This window comes from Scylla paramamosain, chromosome 21 (assembly GCF_035594125.1).
Source record: "Scylla paramamosain isolate STU-SP2022 chromosome 21, ASM3559412v1, whole genome shotgun sequence".
In the NCBI taxonomy this organism is placed as follows: Eukaryota; Metazoa; Arthropoda; class Malacostraca; order Decapoda; family Portunidae; genus Scylla; species Scylla paramamosain.
In genome coordinates this window covers 2791166-2808892 of record NC_087171.1, presented here as the reverse complement: position 1 = coordinate 2808892, position 17727 = coordinate 2791166, and the positions used below count along the sequence as shown (strand labels likewise).

Genomic DNA, 17727 nt, shown 5'->3' with positions numbered 1-17727 from the left:
CCCCTATATGAAATCTTTTAAGACCATCCCACCACCATGTTGCCAATGTCATAGTTAAACAAAGAAATACATTTCCTATTACAAAATTAAAAATTATGAAAAAAAAAATGTATAAACATGGGAAGTGGATGTGACCAGGGATTGAAACCAGATCTGACAAGCTTAAAGGACAAGCCTTTAGCTGACATAATCATAAAGTACATCACATCTAGTTTAGCTTTAGCTCATGTTTTCACATCCTAGCTGAGGTCTAAAAATGTGTACCAAGCATTTATGTTCCTTTTTACATAAGCTACTGTTGTTATTTGTCGACAGTATATAATTTATTTAGAGCTGCCTGTTATTTATTTTTCCAGTTTTTAGAATAACATCTCACAGGTATCAATAATTTTAACCCCCTGAGCAACAAGCAACACAGTGGTGTGCATTTCAGGGCTCTGATGGGTAATGAATGTATGTGCCTCATGATTTTCAATCCTTAAATCAAAATGAAAGTGGGAGAGAGATATTTTGAACATTACTTAGCAACATTTACAAAGCTGCTCCCTACCACTTTTAGTGACTTGCCATCTGGTATTCTATACAAGGCAAGTATCATGGAAGGAGGTGATCTGCCCTCATCCTAATGAATGGCTAAGTGCAAATGCAAGCTAACCTCATCCACTCCCATTAAGTGCTGTTAAACAAGGAGTCACAGTGGAAGAACATTCCTTTTGATATGTGGGGAAAGCAGTGAGGGCAGGTGGGGCAAGTGAGCTGTAGCCAGTACTATATCCAGCATAATGAACACACCTTTACTTCCTGTTGAACTAAAATAATGAGTCAGACAAAAGTACCACTAGAATGGAGAAGGATAGGTGCTTCTTATGCTGTAAGTTTCATTATTCTAGAATCTGTACTAAATGAGATATAACTAGGAATAAGAGTTATTTTTCTCTAAAAACTCATTACAAGAAGAGGTTTCTGCACAAAAAACCCGTTGCTTAGGGGCTAGCAGAAGTTTCTGCATACTGGTAGTCTAACTGAGTAGGTAATGCTTGTTGAAAGGTGATTACAAAATAATTTTATTACTGTAATATTTAGAGGCACTAGATCATTGATTATGGGGTATTATGAGTGAAAGAATTCACTGAAGAGTGTCTCTGGTATAATTGGCACCCAATCACTAATTGCACATTATGAAGGGACACTGTAATGTCAGTGTCATCAAATTCTGTCCCCCTCCCCACACACACACACACACACACACACACACACACACACACACACACACACACACACACACACACACACACACACACAATGGGCAGCAGAATTCTTATAAAAGAAGGAATAATAACAGACAAACAATATGGCTCCAGGAAAAGAAAATCATGTGTAACAAATCTATTAAGCTTCAGCTCAAGAGTGATGACATCATGTAGGAAAGAGAAGCATTTGTGGACTGTATATAACTAGATCTGATAAAAAGCTTTTGACAAGGTTCCCCCATGAAAGACTTATGTGGAAACTTGAAAATATTAAGAGACTACATGGGACAAGTATAAAGTGGATGGAAAATTACTTAAAATGATGAGAAATGAGAACAGTAGCTAATGATGAAAAGTTGGTTTGGAAAACAGTAAAGAGTGGTGTGCCACAAGGGTCAGTACTATCACCAATATGGTATTGTTCATTGTTTATATAAATGATATTCTTGAAAAAATTGATAGCTACAACAGCCTATTTGCAGATAATGCTAAATTACAGAAAGAAATAAAAAGTTGCAAAGACTGTGAATATCTACAAAATGACCAATAAAATTTGTGAATGGAGCAAAAAATGGGAAGTTAAATTCGATGTAAGCAAATGTCATATGATGGAGATGTGCAGAAGTGAATAGAAGACCACATTGGACATACAAGGTAGAAAACAAATATATTAAAAGGATCCAGGAAGAAAAGGATCTAGGAGTAGTAAAGCCAGATAACTTCCAACCAGAGAAGCATATAGGTAGAATATGAGGAACATTTACAGATTACTATGAAACATAGTACAGCTTCTCACCTCATGAACAAAAGTAAGATGAGAAAAATAATCCCTATGATAATAAGACCTAGATTGGAATATGCAGCAGTTGTGTAGTCTCTATGTAAGAAGCATGTAAACAAGCTAGGAAGAATACAAACAATAGGAACAAAAATGGTGGCAGAATTTGAGGAATTAAGCTATGAAGAAAGATTAGAAAAAATATACTTACCAATACTGGAACAAAGGAGAGAAAGAGATTTGATAACTATCTACAAGTTGGCAAATAAAATGGAAGTTGGTAATGACAAAACCATTACTAAAAGAGACAAGCAGTCATGACAGTAGAATGGGACACTCACATAAGTAGGGAAAAGAAGATGTCTGAACAACACAAAGAATAGTTTTCCACAAAGACACACTGAAGTTTGGAATGGACTAAAAGAAGATATGTATAGTTTTGGCAACAAGTGTACACAAACTAAAGGAAAAATTAGACATGTATAGGTATGGAGATGGGACCACTTGAGTGTAGCTCGGGCCCTGTATATTACACCTAGGTAAATACACAACACAGTGCACACCGTGCATGGCTACATGGACTTGTTTCTGACCATTATAGAGATGTTGTGTGATGTTTCAATAAGTGTGATGCCAAGAATGGAGTATTATCTGAACTAAATGTATACTATCTATGGTAAGAAATAGTGGTACAGATATTATAATAACTTTCTAATTAATTATTGATTTGAAAGGTTGCCTGATGGGATCCCTCCTATTGTTCTCCAAAACTGTGCCTCCGTGCTTGCACCTTGCCTAGTCAAACTCTTTCAACTCTGTCAACATCTACCTTTCCTTCTTTGCCTACATTCAGCCTGTTCCTAAAAAGGAAGACTGTTCTAATCCCTCAAACTACCATCCTATTGCTTTAATTTCCTGCCTATCTAAAGTTTTTGAATCAATCTTCCTCAAGAGGAAGATTCTTAAACATCTGTCACTTCACAACCTTCTATCTGATCACCGTATGGGTTCTGTCAAGGCCGCTCTACTGGTGATCTTCTGGGTTTCCTTACTGAGTCTCAGTCATCTCTTTTAGAGATTTTGGTGAACCTTTTGCTGTTGCCTTGGATATATCAAAAGCTTTTGATAGAGTGTGGCACAAAGCTTTGATTTCCAAACTACCTTCCTATGGCTTGTGTCCTTCTCTCTGTAACTTCATCGCAAGTTTCCTTTCTGACCATTCTGTTGCTGCTGTGGTAGATGGTCACTGTTTTTTCCTAAATCTATTAACAGTGGTGTTCCTCAGGATTCTGTCCTGGCACCCACTCTCTTCTTATTATTCATCAATGACCTTCTAAACCAAACTTCTTGTCCTATCCACTCCTACACTGATGATACCATCCAGCACTTCTCCACATCTTTTTATAGACATCCAACCCTTCAAGAAGTAAACATTTCACGCAGGGAAGCCACAGAACACCTGAGTTCTGATCTTTCTAAAATTTCTGATTGGGGCAGAGCAAACTTGGTATTGTTTATTGTCTCAAAACTCAATTCCTCCATCCATCAACTCGACACAACCTTCCAGACAACTATCCCCTCTTCTTCAGTGACACTCAACTGTCCCTCTTCTACACTGAACATCCTCGGTCTGTCCTTTACTTATAATCTGAACTGGAAACTTCACATCTCATCTCTAGCTAAAAACAGCTTCTATGAAGTTAGGTGTTCTGAGACATCTCTGCCAGTTTTTCTCACCCACCCCCACACTGCTAACTCTGTACAAGGGCCTTATCCGTGCATGTATGGAGTATGCTTCACACGTCTGGGAGGTTCTACTATTACTGCTCTTCTAGACAGGGTGGAATCAAAAGCTTTTCGTCTCATCAACTCCTCTCTTCCAGCTGACTGTCTTCAGCCTCTGTTCATCGCTGCAATATTGCATCTCTAGCTATCTTCTACTGCAGTTTTCAAGCTAGCTGCTCTTCTGATCTTGCTAACTGCATGCCTCTCCTCCTCCTGCAGCCTTGCTGCATAAGACTTTCTTCATTCTCTCACCCCTATTCTGTCCACCTCTCTAATGCAAGAGTTAACTGGTATTCTCAATCATTCATCCCTTTCTCTGGTAAATTCTGGAACTTCCTACCTGCTTCTGTATTTCCACCTTCTTATGACTTGAATTCCTTCAAGAGGGAGGAGGTTTCAAGACACTTATCCTTTAATTTTTGACTACCGGTTTGGACCCTTTTCTGGAACTAGCATCACAGTGGGCTTTTTTTTTATTGGATTTTTGTTGCCCATGGCCAGTGTCCCTCCTAGGTAAAAAAAAAAAAGAAAAAAGAAAAAAGGGGGGAAGGGGGAAAAAAAAAAATTAATTGCACTATCCTATGATCATATTGCATCAGATATTATATGAGGTTCCCAGAGCCAGAGTGATCTAAGTGCCCTTGTGGTCAAAATTACTATTTTATTGCATTGTCATCCCCAACCTTCCTAACATGACGAGAGAGAGTGCAGACATCAGAATGGACCCCACATTAGGGTCAAAATCCATCCAAGTGAAATTATCCACAGAACCTTTTTGTCACGCTTGAGTGATAGCTATCAGTTGCTGGGGCCAGAGAGAATAACTCCCTCGCCACAGCAGCACGAGAAGAGTCAGCCAATGACAGCTCGTGCAGTGATTCACGTGTCACACTGAGACTTCCCCACCACGACACCCACACACTTCACACTCTCCCTCCCTCCAGCCTGCTTGCTATCCATAAATAACAGGCTGCTATCTTAATTTTACTTTTACACAACACATAAGCCTTTCATTATTATAACGGACAACAACATACCCCTGAGGAGCCAGAAGCCACATTCCCAGATGTTTCTAAGATTTATCTTAGTGGGCTATGAACATCTTAGTGCTGGTAATTTTTTAAAGCAAAATCATTCGCAACTAAGAACCATGGAACATTCATAGCTATGAATGGGTCAGGGCTTTCATAGCTCACTAAGAACAACAGTTTCTCCTCAACAACAACAACAATGTGAACATATCCTTGTCTGAAAATAAAATCAGAAAAAAAACCTGAAAGTAAGCATTAAGATGGGTTTTATTATCAATATCAAGTAGTCTTCAAACACACTGAATAGTCTTTTGCTTTGAATAAATCATGTGTGTTTAACTGACTTGCTAGGAGAGTACTGAAATCACATTTCTGGAAATTACACTCATTAATAATCACAGCAGCAACACACATGATCCAGTGTGTGTAGCCAACACAAACTAAGGCTAATTATAGTTAACCCAAACATGACAATTGCAAATATAACTTTTTTCATTATGTTCCTTAAAAAGATAAATTAATTCTGTCAGGGCATTTTCTTTCACATTCACAAAAAAAAAAAAAAAATGTAAGTACAAAAGATGAGTGTTTCTTTTCTATGATCAATATCCCTGTGATAATAAGACAAGCATAATATCTCAGGTTCAAGATACATACTCATAAGAATATAAGAACATAAAAAATGGAAGCTGCAAGAAACCATCAGGCATACATGTGGCAGTTCCTGTATGAAATATACTTACCTATTTCCACCTATCAATCCCCATCCATAAATCTCTAATTTTCTCTTAAAGCTTCCTAATGACCCAGCACCAACAACCTGATTACTGAGTCCGTTCCATTCATCTACCACTCTATTTGAGAACTGATTCCTTCCTATCTCTTTTTTAAACTAAATTTTTCAAGCTTAAAACTGTTATTTGTTGTTCTATCCTGGTTACTAATCCTAAGAATTTTGCTTACATCCCCTGTGTTGTAACCCTTATAGCATTTAAAGACTTCTATCAGGTCCCCTCTTAACCTACATCTCTCTTAATGTAAATTTAACAGCTTCAATCTCTCTTTGTAAGGAATACTCCTCACTCCTTGTATCCTTTTAGCCATTCTCCTTTGTATTGATTCTAAAAGACCTATATACTTCCTGTAATATGGGGGACCAGAACTGCACAGCATAATATAGATGAGGTCTGACCAGCACCAAATATAACTTTAATATTACTTCGGGACTTCTACTTTTAACATTCTTAAAAATAAATCCTAATATCCTATTTGCCCTGTTTCTGGCCTCTATGCATTGCTTTCTTATATGGAATTTAGAGCTAACTATAAATTCTAAATCTTTTTTGTACCCTAAACCTACCAGAGGTTCATTGTTTATTGTGTACCTTCTGTGTGGATTTCCTCTACTTATGCTAAGTACTTTACATTTTTTTATATTAAACTGCATTTGCCATCTGTCTGTCCATTCGTTCATCCTATCCAAATCTGCCTGCAAGGGAATGGCATCCAATTCTAATCTAATTAATCTACCTATCTTCGTGTCATCCTCAAATTTACTAACGTCACAACTAATTCAACTATCCAAGTCACTGATGTATATTAAAAACATCAATGGCCCTTATACTGATCCCTGTGGCACCCCACTAATTACTTAATCCCACTCCGATTTAGAGCTGTTTATTATGACTCTGTCACCTGTCACTTAGCCACAACCTTATCCACCCTAACACCTTCCCATCTATTCCGTGTGCCCTAACCTTTCTCAGGAGCCTCTGATGGGGTACCTTGTCAAACACTTCACTGAAGTCCAGATATAGGATGTCATAACTATCAGCATTATCTCCTGCCATGTAAACTTTACAGTAAAATCTTGACAAGTTTGTCAGGTAAGACTTCCCCTTTGTGAAGCTATGCTGTGACCAATTTATCAAGTTATGTTTGTCTAAATGTTCCCTAATGTTCTTTACTATTACAGACTTCATTATTTTATCTACAACAGAAGTTAAGCTTAAATCTCCTTTCTTAAAGCTTAAACTTGCCTCCACATTACCGGTATCTCAAGTGATTTCCTAAAGGCAGAAACTAACAGTTCACTAATAACTTCTTTGCATTCCTTAAGTACTCTGGGATATGAACTGTTCATGTTGACAAGTAGTTGGGTTTAGGAAGGGGGATAAAAACCCAGGGAGGAGTTAGGATTCTTTTAATCTCTAACATTTTGGCTGAATAGCCATCCTCAGAGAGACTGATTTACATGAGTGAAAACACACTATTTATAACAACATACAAAATTTTCTCATTTGACATTCGTACAGAGTATTGCCATCCTGGCGTGTACCTCACCTAATTTTATTTTCCTAGTCAGGTGGCATTATCCGCCTACGTGACGAGCCTTTACTGGGGATTTTCCTTGTACCTGACCTGAGGGCCAATCTGGCGGAATTACCCGCCCACCTGATAAAACCTTCTCTGTGGTTAATGACTCCCCTAGTTGTTATGAGGGCTGCCTCTATAGCTTTTCTTATTCTTTTCTTCAATCCAACTTTAATTTCTTAGCCTCTTCCCATTTTGGTAGGTGTTTACATTTTTCTATGTGCAATACAAGGGAGTTTGATGTGTTGCATTTTAAAACATCTTTCCTATGCTCTGCTATTCTTGTTTTAAGTCCCCTGCCTGTTTCTCCTATGTACTGCTTTGTACAACCTTTGCATGGTATGCTGTACACTACGCTGTTATTATTAACAAGTGAATGAATGTCCAATAAGGACGATTTCATTCACTACCTTTCAGCCCACAGCATGAGAGTCAAATCTGATGTGATTATTGGTTTTTACTTAAGAGCGTTCAGAATTTGCAGCAACAACTTCCTAGAGCAAGAAATATGATATATCATATCAACTTTCAAAAAGCTGGGTTATCCTGAAGGGCTCCTTGTTAGGCTTAAGAATAAGGCAAAGAAAATAACAACTGAAAACAAAGAGAATAAAGATCTCTGTACAACCAGCAAAAGAGAGAGTTATACATGTGTACCAAATTCGGACAAGGCTTCCATAATTAATAAATATTTGTCTAGAACAGGATTAAAAATAGCAACATTAGCGGGAGAGAAAATTGGTGAGCTAACGAGGACTAAAGAGACCGGACTTGTTAATAATAACAGCGTAGTGTACAGCATACCATGCAAAGGTTGTACAAAGCAGTACATAGGAGAAACAGGCAGGGGACTTAAAACAAGAATAGCAGAGCATAGGAAAGATGTTTTAAAACACAACACATCAAACTCCCTTGTATTGAACATAGAAAAATGTAATCACCTACCAAAATGGGAAGAGGCTAAAGAAATTAAAGTTGGATTGAAGAAAAGAATGAGAAAAGCTATAGAGGCAGCCCTCATAACAACTAGGGAAGTCATTAACCACAGAGAAGGTTTTATCAGGTGGGTGGGTAATTCCGCCAGATTGGCCCTCAGGTCAGGTACAAGGAAAATCCCCAGTAAAGGCTCGTCACGTAGGCGAATAATGCCACCTGACTAGGAAAATAAAATTAGGTGAGGTACACGCCAGGATGGCAATACTCTGTACGAATGTCATATGAGAAAATTTTGTTTGTTGTTATAAATAATGTGTTTTCACTCATGTAAATCAGTCTCTCTGAGGATGGCTATTCAGCTGAAACGTTAGAGATTAAAAGAATCCTACCTCCTCCCTGGGTTTTATCCCCCTTCCTAAACCCAACTACTCTGGGATATATTTCATCTGGTCTTGGTGTCTTGAACTTTCTTAGCCTATCTATCACCTGTTCCACTATCTCCTTAATTATGGTAATATCTTTCAGCTTCTCATTCTCTTCTGCTCTAAAAATTTCACTATCCAGCATTTCCTGCATGTTTTCCTGGGTGAAGACAGTTAAAAAATACTTCTTCAGAATTTTACTAATCTACTCCCCAGAACTAACCAGCAACCTCAATCCTCACCAAACTTGTAGAACAATCAAGCACTTTCATTCATTGATGATACAAAATTCATTTCTTGGATTGGAATTTAGACTCTCAGTTGTCAACTGGTTTTAAAGTGAACCCTAACTTTCATTATGAAATCAGAAGCATCTGAGATCACTGTAGCACAATGGTGATAAGGCAGCATAGTGAAAACTGTGATGACAAAATGATTATGCTTATGAAGTGGTTAGTCTAGAAATAGTTCTGATATAAATTATAAAACTTGTGGCATGCAGTGAAGCAGAATTTATAGAGAAAGGGTGTCAGTTCTTTCCTTCCAAGCACAAAGTTTGTCTCTCATCAGTGGTATTACACATTACCAACAAATAGAAACAAAAGTGTTCAAAATTGTTATTTCTGACTCAAATCACTCCAATATGCCATTCAAAAATGGTGAAAAAAAATTGAAAGAATGTACAGATTTATAAATGCTTATCAAAGCTTTAATTATGCTTCATTCTGTCTCTCAAATCTCTATTATTAGAGTTACTAGTTTTAAAAGATTGGACTCCCAACTTTTTTTTACAAGGCCCATGGATCTCATTTGGAGGAAAGTAGAGACAAGGATTTAATATAGTATACATTCACATTTGGAATCATTCCATCACATCTCAACCTCCAGGCTAGATATACAGAAGATGGTATAACTATTAATCATATGACCTTAATCATGTAAGATTAAAATGGAAATTAAAAAAGCTCTTCCCTGGCAGGCAGTGAGGTTAAAAAAGCTTTTCTCTGGCAGGTGGTGAGCTACAGCTACCTGGCTGCACCTCAAGGCCAAAGCCACTCCAAAGATGTGGTCTATGGGTCTGGTGCAGCAGCCAAGCCTCCTTCCTCTGGCCACAGCTTCTCTGCCAGATCTCCAACTCTTAGCCAGACACTTTGACTGGAAATTCAGAAATCTGGTCATACAGCAGCTCCTGGCCATGCCTCAGACCATACTCACCTCAGCACTACACCACCTGTTAGTACTGCCTTTGAGTCCTCAAAATTATCTCACATTTCCCCTTCCCCATTAGTCCATTCCTCATCATTCTCTGCACCATCACCTTTTTTCTCCTCATCCTTCTCACCTTCTGCTCACTCATCATCTCCCCCACAACCATCACTCCCTCCTGCCTCTCCATTTACTCATCCTGAAGCCATATTTGCCATGCACCAAACTTCTGCCACAGTTCACCCTGCTGATCCCAGCCAATTTATCATCAAGGACTCCACTTTCCAGGTTAGTAGGTATTTGTGATTTCTCTCTCTCTCTCTCTCTCTCTCTCTCTCTCTCTCTCTCTCTCTCTCTCTCTCTCTCTCTCTCTCTCTCTCTCTCATTAAAAATGGTAATTTAGATTTGGGTCAATCTGTGAAAATACAAATAAGAAACAAATGCAAACACACACAAATGTACAAATTTGATTTTGGCTACCTTCTGTTCATTCATCTCCCTTTCCCCTTGTTTCTCCACCTTTTTTATTTTTTGTTTGAGAGAGAGAGAGAGAGAGAGAGAGAGAGAGAGAGAGAGAGAGAGAGAGAGAGAGAGAGAGAGAGAGAGAGAGAGAGAGAGAGAGAGAGAGAGAGAGAGAGAGAGAGAGAGAGAGAAAAAATTGCCTCAGACCAGGGTATTTCCACTTGTATAGTCTTAAAACAGGCCATAGCCATTTTCTTCCATGTCCTGTCCTTTTTCTTATTTGCTTCTACACACCTGCCATTATACCGTTCTTGTTTCCCAATTTTCATTTTATAACCGTACAAACTGTTGCATCCTCTCTCTATACTTGCTCAAAAATATCTCATATTTTTCTTGCACTACTTTACCTTCAAATTGCTCTTTCCATTTAATTTTTCAATAAAACTTACTAAGCTCTGCAAAGTTTAACTTAGCATAGTTCTGTCTCCAATTTCTGTATTGTTCTTTCCTGTGCAACACTGTTTCCTCCTGTAGTACTATCTCTATTGTCACATGATCACTTCTTCCCATTGAACTCAGACAATGTATACTTGGTCTACTTTCTGGGATTTTCATAAACATTAAATCCAGCTGTGATGGTTCTTCTTCTCTTCTACATCTTATAGGCTCATTCACCCACTGTCTCGTTGTATTCATCATCATGGTTTGCATAAGTTCTTCACTCCATGACCCAACATTTTCTGTTACTTCCATCTCCTCTCAGTTAATTCTTTTAGTGTTGAAGTCACCTACTAAGAGTACTTTGTTACCTTTCCTTATCATTTCCTCCATACTATTTTTTTGTTTCTAGTTGCATACTTTTGAATTTATTAGTCTACCATGCATTAGTTTTTGGTGGTATGTATTTCACAATGATTTTCCTTTTTTCACATCTTTTGATCTTAATCACAACACTCATTGTTTCTACCATTCCATCACCATATTCCACTTCCTCAACAACAATATCCTTTTCTTACCAATATCATCACTTCTCTTCCCTTTCCTTTTCTGTCTCTCTTCCATGTACTGTATCCTTCCTTTGCAAATCCCAACTTTATTTCCTCTTCTAGTTTGGTTCCTGTTAAACATACCACATCTGGTTTATTGTTCTTTAAATAGTCTTCAAGTTCCAGTAGGCTGGACACCAAACCATCTACATTAGTATACATAATCTTTAAACTTCTGTTTGGTGGTCTTGTGTGGCATCTTTGTGCCACCATTTCCTCACTTTCATGTCCACAACTTTCCTGTGTTCTCTATTCATTTTTTGACTTTTAGTTTACTTCTCTATTCTTCGTTCATGTCTCTTTTTATCCATATTTCCTTCAATCCTTTTGCTTTTGCCAATTTTCCTGTTCTTTGCAAGACATGTTCTGCTGCTGTTTGTGACATGATTCTTGTTTTACATTGGCTTTGTTCTATTTTTGTCATACTTTCCGATCCTGTAAACCTCTTCAATTTGTTCGACTCTCCCCTCTCCTTCCTCTGCCACTTCTGCTATAATTTCCTTAGTTCTTTTCACTTCTTTCTCTCTAGCTGTTTTCATGGGTAGGTTCTTTTCCTTGACCCCAAATACCACCATACACATCTTTCTCTGTACTGTGTCTCTCACAAGATTACTTTTTTCCTTTATTATTTTAATCACTTGCTTTTCCATATCCTTGTTGTTTCTGTTGCTGTTGCCTTGTTATGTCCTCCATGTCCACCTTTTGCTGTTCTCTCTCTTTCCAACCTTTGACTTCCTCTGTAACTAACTCTCACTCCTCCAACCCTAACCTCTCTTGCAAAGTTTTCTTTAATTCTTCATTCTCTTTCTTGAGTTTCTTAATCTCTTCACAGTATTTCTTATTTAAGTCCACTATTTTTGTCACCTCTTCTCAGTTCTTTGTTTTCTTTTTCCCTTTCCATCTCTATTATATCATTGGATATCTTTTTTACATTGTCGCCACCCACTTCTGTTTCTTCCTTCCATGCCTTTATCATCGCTGTTAAGCTTCTTGTATTTTCACATTTTCTTCTTTAGTTATCCACATTCATGTATTTGTATGAGTTACATTGAGATCCTCTTCCTTGAAGCCCTCAAAAATACCTGTATGTGTGTGTGTGTTAACCTAGTTGATTACACTTATCTAGTTGTGACATACAGAAAAATACTGTTCCATCATTACAGTGCATGTGTCAAGGCTGAAGGAAGGACTTGGATAGTGAATGTGATAGTGTGGGTGATTGGGCCACTCAGGAAAAATTATACGATCAATCATACAAAAGTGTGATGCATGCTTCAAGTGCCAATGAAGAGCATTATGAAGACAAGGATATATATATATATATATATATATATATATATATATATATATATATATATATATATATATATATATATATATATATATATATATACATACACACACATTGTATAGGTCTTCTTGATAGCTTGTTTTGCAGGGAAACTCCAGTTTCCTTCAACTTTATTCTTTCGTCAGTTGCTGTTTTGCCTATTTCTGCAGGCAGCTTCAAGCTAGAAAAAACAATAAAATACTATGTAAAAGTTGTATAAAATTCACATCATATGACACTACACACAAAAAACAAAACACTACAAGCACCAAGATTATAAACTGGATTGACAGAAAACAATAAGTATCCACACACATCTTGCCTGTATGGCAATGAGAGAGGGACTGAAAAAGTTGGGTTCCTAACACTATGATAATGGTATTGGAACGGGCCTCCGAAACATTATCTTACAATATGTGATTGACTTGATGTTAAGTTATTATTCAGTACTGGATTTATGTGTTTAATATATATTGCCTCTAATAATTTTGTATCCATATTGGACTCTGTCTTGTGTAGTATTCTAAAAACTTTGTCACAAAAAGGGATGATCATGTTCATGTGAATGGGGACTTATTGCTGAAAATGATGGAACAGCTGGTTGATTATTAGTTCAAGGAGAAATACCTTTATGTTCACCAATTCTATGTGCAAGGTTATGTCTAGTCTCAAAGTTTGGTGGCATCCCTACTTCCTTGATGCCATTTTCCTATCGTTCTATGCCAATAGAATGGAATACATCTACAACAAATAAGAGATAGCATATATCAGCGTTCCCTCACATATTCATGGTTTTGCATATTTGCAGAGTTTTCCCTAACCTAACCTAACTAATGGGGAGTTTTTAGAGTTGCCAGGTGTCACCACCAGCTCAGTCTTTCAGTCCAAAGAGCCCAAATTATTCTTTCAGTTATAAATTACAGTAACCCAAGATATAACGAACACATATGGGGGGAGAGTGGGTCACTTGAGATGAAAATTTGCTATATATGTGTATAGAGAGAGAGAGAGAGAGAGAGAGAGAGAGAGAGAGAGAGAGAGAGAGAGAGAGAGAGAGAGAGAGAGAGAGAGAGAGAGAGAGAGAGAGAGAGAGAGAGAGAGAGAGAGAGAGAGAGAGAGAGGTAGGAGACAGCAGCCTTAAATAGGTTGTTATACCTGAAATTTGGTAAATAGAAGTTCAAGGGTTTATTGTACATATCAACTTATTCCCCTTTTATTATATAGTGCACTGTATTTTAATTAAAATATCATGTACTATACATATAATAACTGTTTTTTATTGTCTTAAAGTGAATTGCTTAGTAAATGTGAGATGCATAGTTTAAGGTTTAAACTATAAATATAGGTAGTTCTGATCCTTATAAGAATGGTTTCCCATATTCACAGATTTTAATTATTTGCAGGAGGCTCTGGAATGTAACTCCCACAGATGGCAAGGAAACACTGCATATCTTCCCTCCCACAACAGCGATGCACTTAATGAATTGGGCCGAGATAATTAGTGAAAGCTTTCTGTGTTAAAGAGATGCAGCTAGTGAGCCAATATACATATATACTGATCGTTCATTTAATCCTTTATGTCATAAAACTTCTCTGAAAAAATCTAGTGAATAATTTTTCCTCTATCACTGCACTGTCCTTGATCTAAATTACATATTAAAACTACACATGATAGTGTAATGATCAGTATGCTTGGCTCACAAACCACACACACATATATATATATATATATATATATATATATATATATATATATATATATATATATATATATATATATATATATATATATATATATGCTTGGCTTTGTCTCCAAACTCTCCCCCATAGAGAGACTGTATTAACCTGCAGAAATAAAGCTATCATTCAGGGAAACTGGTTTGTTTGCCAAACAAACATTACATTGCTGAATATTCTGTGGCACCAAATGCTTTGTCAGGAATTGTGGCAATGATATTTCAATCCTTGTCTTTGCATCCTACAATTTGTATGCTGAACATAAACCTTATCAACAAGTTTCTTGAGCTTCATATACTTTTATACATATTACACAAAGTCCATGATAACTGAAAAAACTATGCAAATAATGCAATGTAGCAGTAGCATCAAGGTAACACCAGTCTGCTACTAGTACTGCTGCTATCCACCTTCTGACCTGCTCAGATGAAGCAGAAGCATTGTCCTCTTCAAAAGAATCCTCAGCCACCACACCAGACCGCTCATTGTTGTGGTAGTGTTGGGAGTAGAAGTTGGGGTAGTGGACAGGAGGAATGACACTGCCCTCACTCTGTGTTGAAAATATATGCTGCCATAAGATGGAGAAAATACTGAATCTGATACTGAAAGAAATAAAGAACAAAATTGTTTACAAAAATTTTATCATAATTGTTTATAATATCAAGCAAATCTACAGAACATAGGACAACTCTACAACAAGCAGGCTCCAGGCTCCAGGCTGGCAAGCTTGAATAGTCTACACATCATATAAACTTTTGACTGAATAAAGATTCAGATGGATCCATGCTATTTTACAGGTTTTAAGCTTTTAACAATGATACAAGTTCCCCATCAAAGGAACAACAAACTAAAGTCAAGTATGCGATCTCCTTCACTTTGTGTGCCTTCTTGTTTCAGTAAAATAATGCTCAGCTTCATTTATCCAATTTTCATGGTTTAAACGAAACCTTTCTTATGAAAGATAATATAAGTTGTGGGATTTAGTTCACAATCAAATCAACATTTCTCTATTTTACCTACATCTGACATCTCTATTTATATGAATTTTTCAACAGCTACCCACCAACCAAGAGAAGAGTGCTGTGGAGATCTCCATCACCCACAATAAGTCCCTGAAATGCCTAAATAAACTTGGGATTCATGTCAAAAAAAAAAAAAAAAACTCACTGGGACATAGTACACATTTGCAAGAGTCCAAGGCAAGACTATCCCACCATCTGTGTACCATGGAGTGTTCCCAACAACTGGAGTTACCCACAACTGAGCTGCACTTGGTGCCAATAACCACTCATTCTCAGATATCCAACTCCTAAACAAATCAATGCTGCAGCTGATTACCACTAGGACAATACTTAGTAAAAATTAACAAAGGTGGGGAGTTCCTCAGTCTATTACCATTACTGGGTAGGATACAGATGGAGAAATAGTAAAAAAGATAGTTCAGTATTTGGTACAGTAGAGAACACTAACCCTCACCTATAGAAAGAGATCAGCCATCAATACTTTCAAAGGAATAATTTCATCACTTTTACGAAGAACTTGCCTTTAAGTATTTTTTAACCCCTTGTATACCAAACCGCTAAAACGCATGCAAAACAAACTTTATGGAGAAACAGAATAACATTACCAAAAACATGTATTTTGAGTGTTTTTGATCATGTGATCTATAAAAACGCTTAAGTACATGCAAAGAACATTATGTTTGGGAAACAAAAGGACATTACGAGAAACGTGTATTATGAGTGTTTTTATAAGTTCCTTAAGTACCAAAAAGCTAAAACCCACAAATAACACTCTTTATTTAGACAATAAGAAATAAAAAAATAAAATAAATAGGATTTTTTTTTTTTTTTTGTTATTCTTCATAGGTACCGAGATGCCAAAATTCTGGGAAAATTCAGGGCAATTATGTGATAAGAGAATATTATCAAAAAAGTTAATTTCAGCTTTTTTTTTTTTCGGACTGTTAAGTACTAAACGCTAAAGTTGAAACGCCACCCCCCCCTCCTCCGGTTCCCCCCCTCCTCCCTCCTCCTCACCGGTCCGATCAGAGCTCTAATGAGACGAGGCAAAGATCTTCACGGTGAAGAAGAAAAAAAAAAAAGAAGAGGAAGAGAGAAGAGGTGAAGCACGCACACACAATAGAAAAAAAGAAAACATTTTTGATTGGTAATGGTTCTCGCCTTCATCGTCATGGCCAGAGGGTAGGGAGAGGTTAATTATCACACAGTACCTACAGTGTGGCTTTATTATGAGGAACGAAAAATATAAAAAAATAGCAAAAATAATTAAATGAATAATACTGATGGGATTCTTTGGGTTGACTGACCCACTATGACACTTTATCGAGTGGTTAATCTAGAAAAAAAAAAAGGCACTTGAAATCCTGGTATGGCATATACACTTATACTCCGTTACTTAACACTACGAATACACAAGAAAATAATTATTTTTATAACTCCTCAAGAGTACCATTGATTCTGGGCACCGTTATATCCCTAAATAGCGTCACAGCCTTCATCCATCACTTCTCCACGGCAATAATATTGCTCACAACACATTCAAAGTAGACTATATTTGACTAAAGAAACATTACATGGCTAACACTTTCCCAAGACTCTGTGGCCTGTCTCCACGTGGGACCAACACCGGCTATTTTATCTGTTGCCAGAGGGAAGGGAGACGCCATTCTGTCAACACATACAGTCACTATATCTTCACTAGAGACATGAATAATAAACATGAACACAGTAATATTCACTTCTAAATAAAAGAAAAATCAAATATTTCAGAGCTACGAGACCCACCTGTCCCCAGAGGGAAGGGAGACGCCATTCTGTGCTCTCTCCCTCAACACCCACAGGCCTCTAAAGTTATTGGAACCTTAGCTAGTTCTCTCTCTCTCTTCTTTCACAAATAATTTTACTGAACCGTGAGTTTAAATAAAAATGCAGGAATAATTGGCTAGCAAGGTGAGCATATAGGCTGGACATTAGTTGAAGTTAATAATTGAATTTTAAATTACTAACATATTTTATAAGCTAGGGAATGACACCTTATGAGTTACTGGTAGGTTGACGCAACATGATGTAATCCTATTATTCGTATTACCACTGATTAGAGAAAACCACAGTTGAAATAAGTAAGACTATTTATAATAAATGTTTCAAGACTTTTAAATCACTCCCACGAATACACGCCTTATAAATATACTTTTTTCATATAATCACTAAACCTTTAATTACCGCTATTATCCTCCTCTTCACCGCAAGCTACAAAAGAAAACAATTATTGGGGAGACTCAAAGAAACACAGAAATAATAAAAAGGAGCGTTACAAAGTGCATGCAAAGCCTCCAATATGAGGAAATT

The 17727-nt window shown here is 37.1% G+C and overlaps 1 protein-coding gene across 1 annotated transcript; it reads right to left on the bottom strand.

Annotated features, from left to right (window-relative positions):
- Positions 1-2434: 2434 nt before the first annotated feature.
- Positions 2435-17215, bottom strand: LOC135110859 (uncharacterized). The gene is made up of 4 exons (XM_064023472.1): positions 17164-17215; positions 14775-14906; positions 12692-12800; positions 2435-9730 (listed from the first exon to the last, which is right to left on the bottom strand). Exons 2-4 carry the CDS (start codon positions 14840-14842, stop codon positions 9506-9508), a joined length of 402 nt encoding a protein of 133 aa, XP_063879542.1. The 5' UTR covers positions 14843-14906; positions 17164-17215; the 3' UTR covers positions 2435-9505.
- Between the last annotated feature and the right edge of the window lie 512 nt (positions 17216-17727).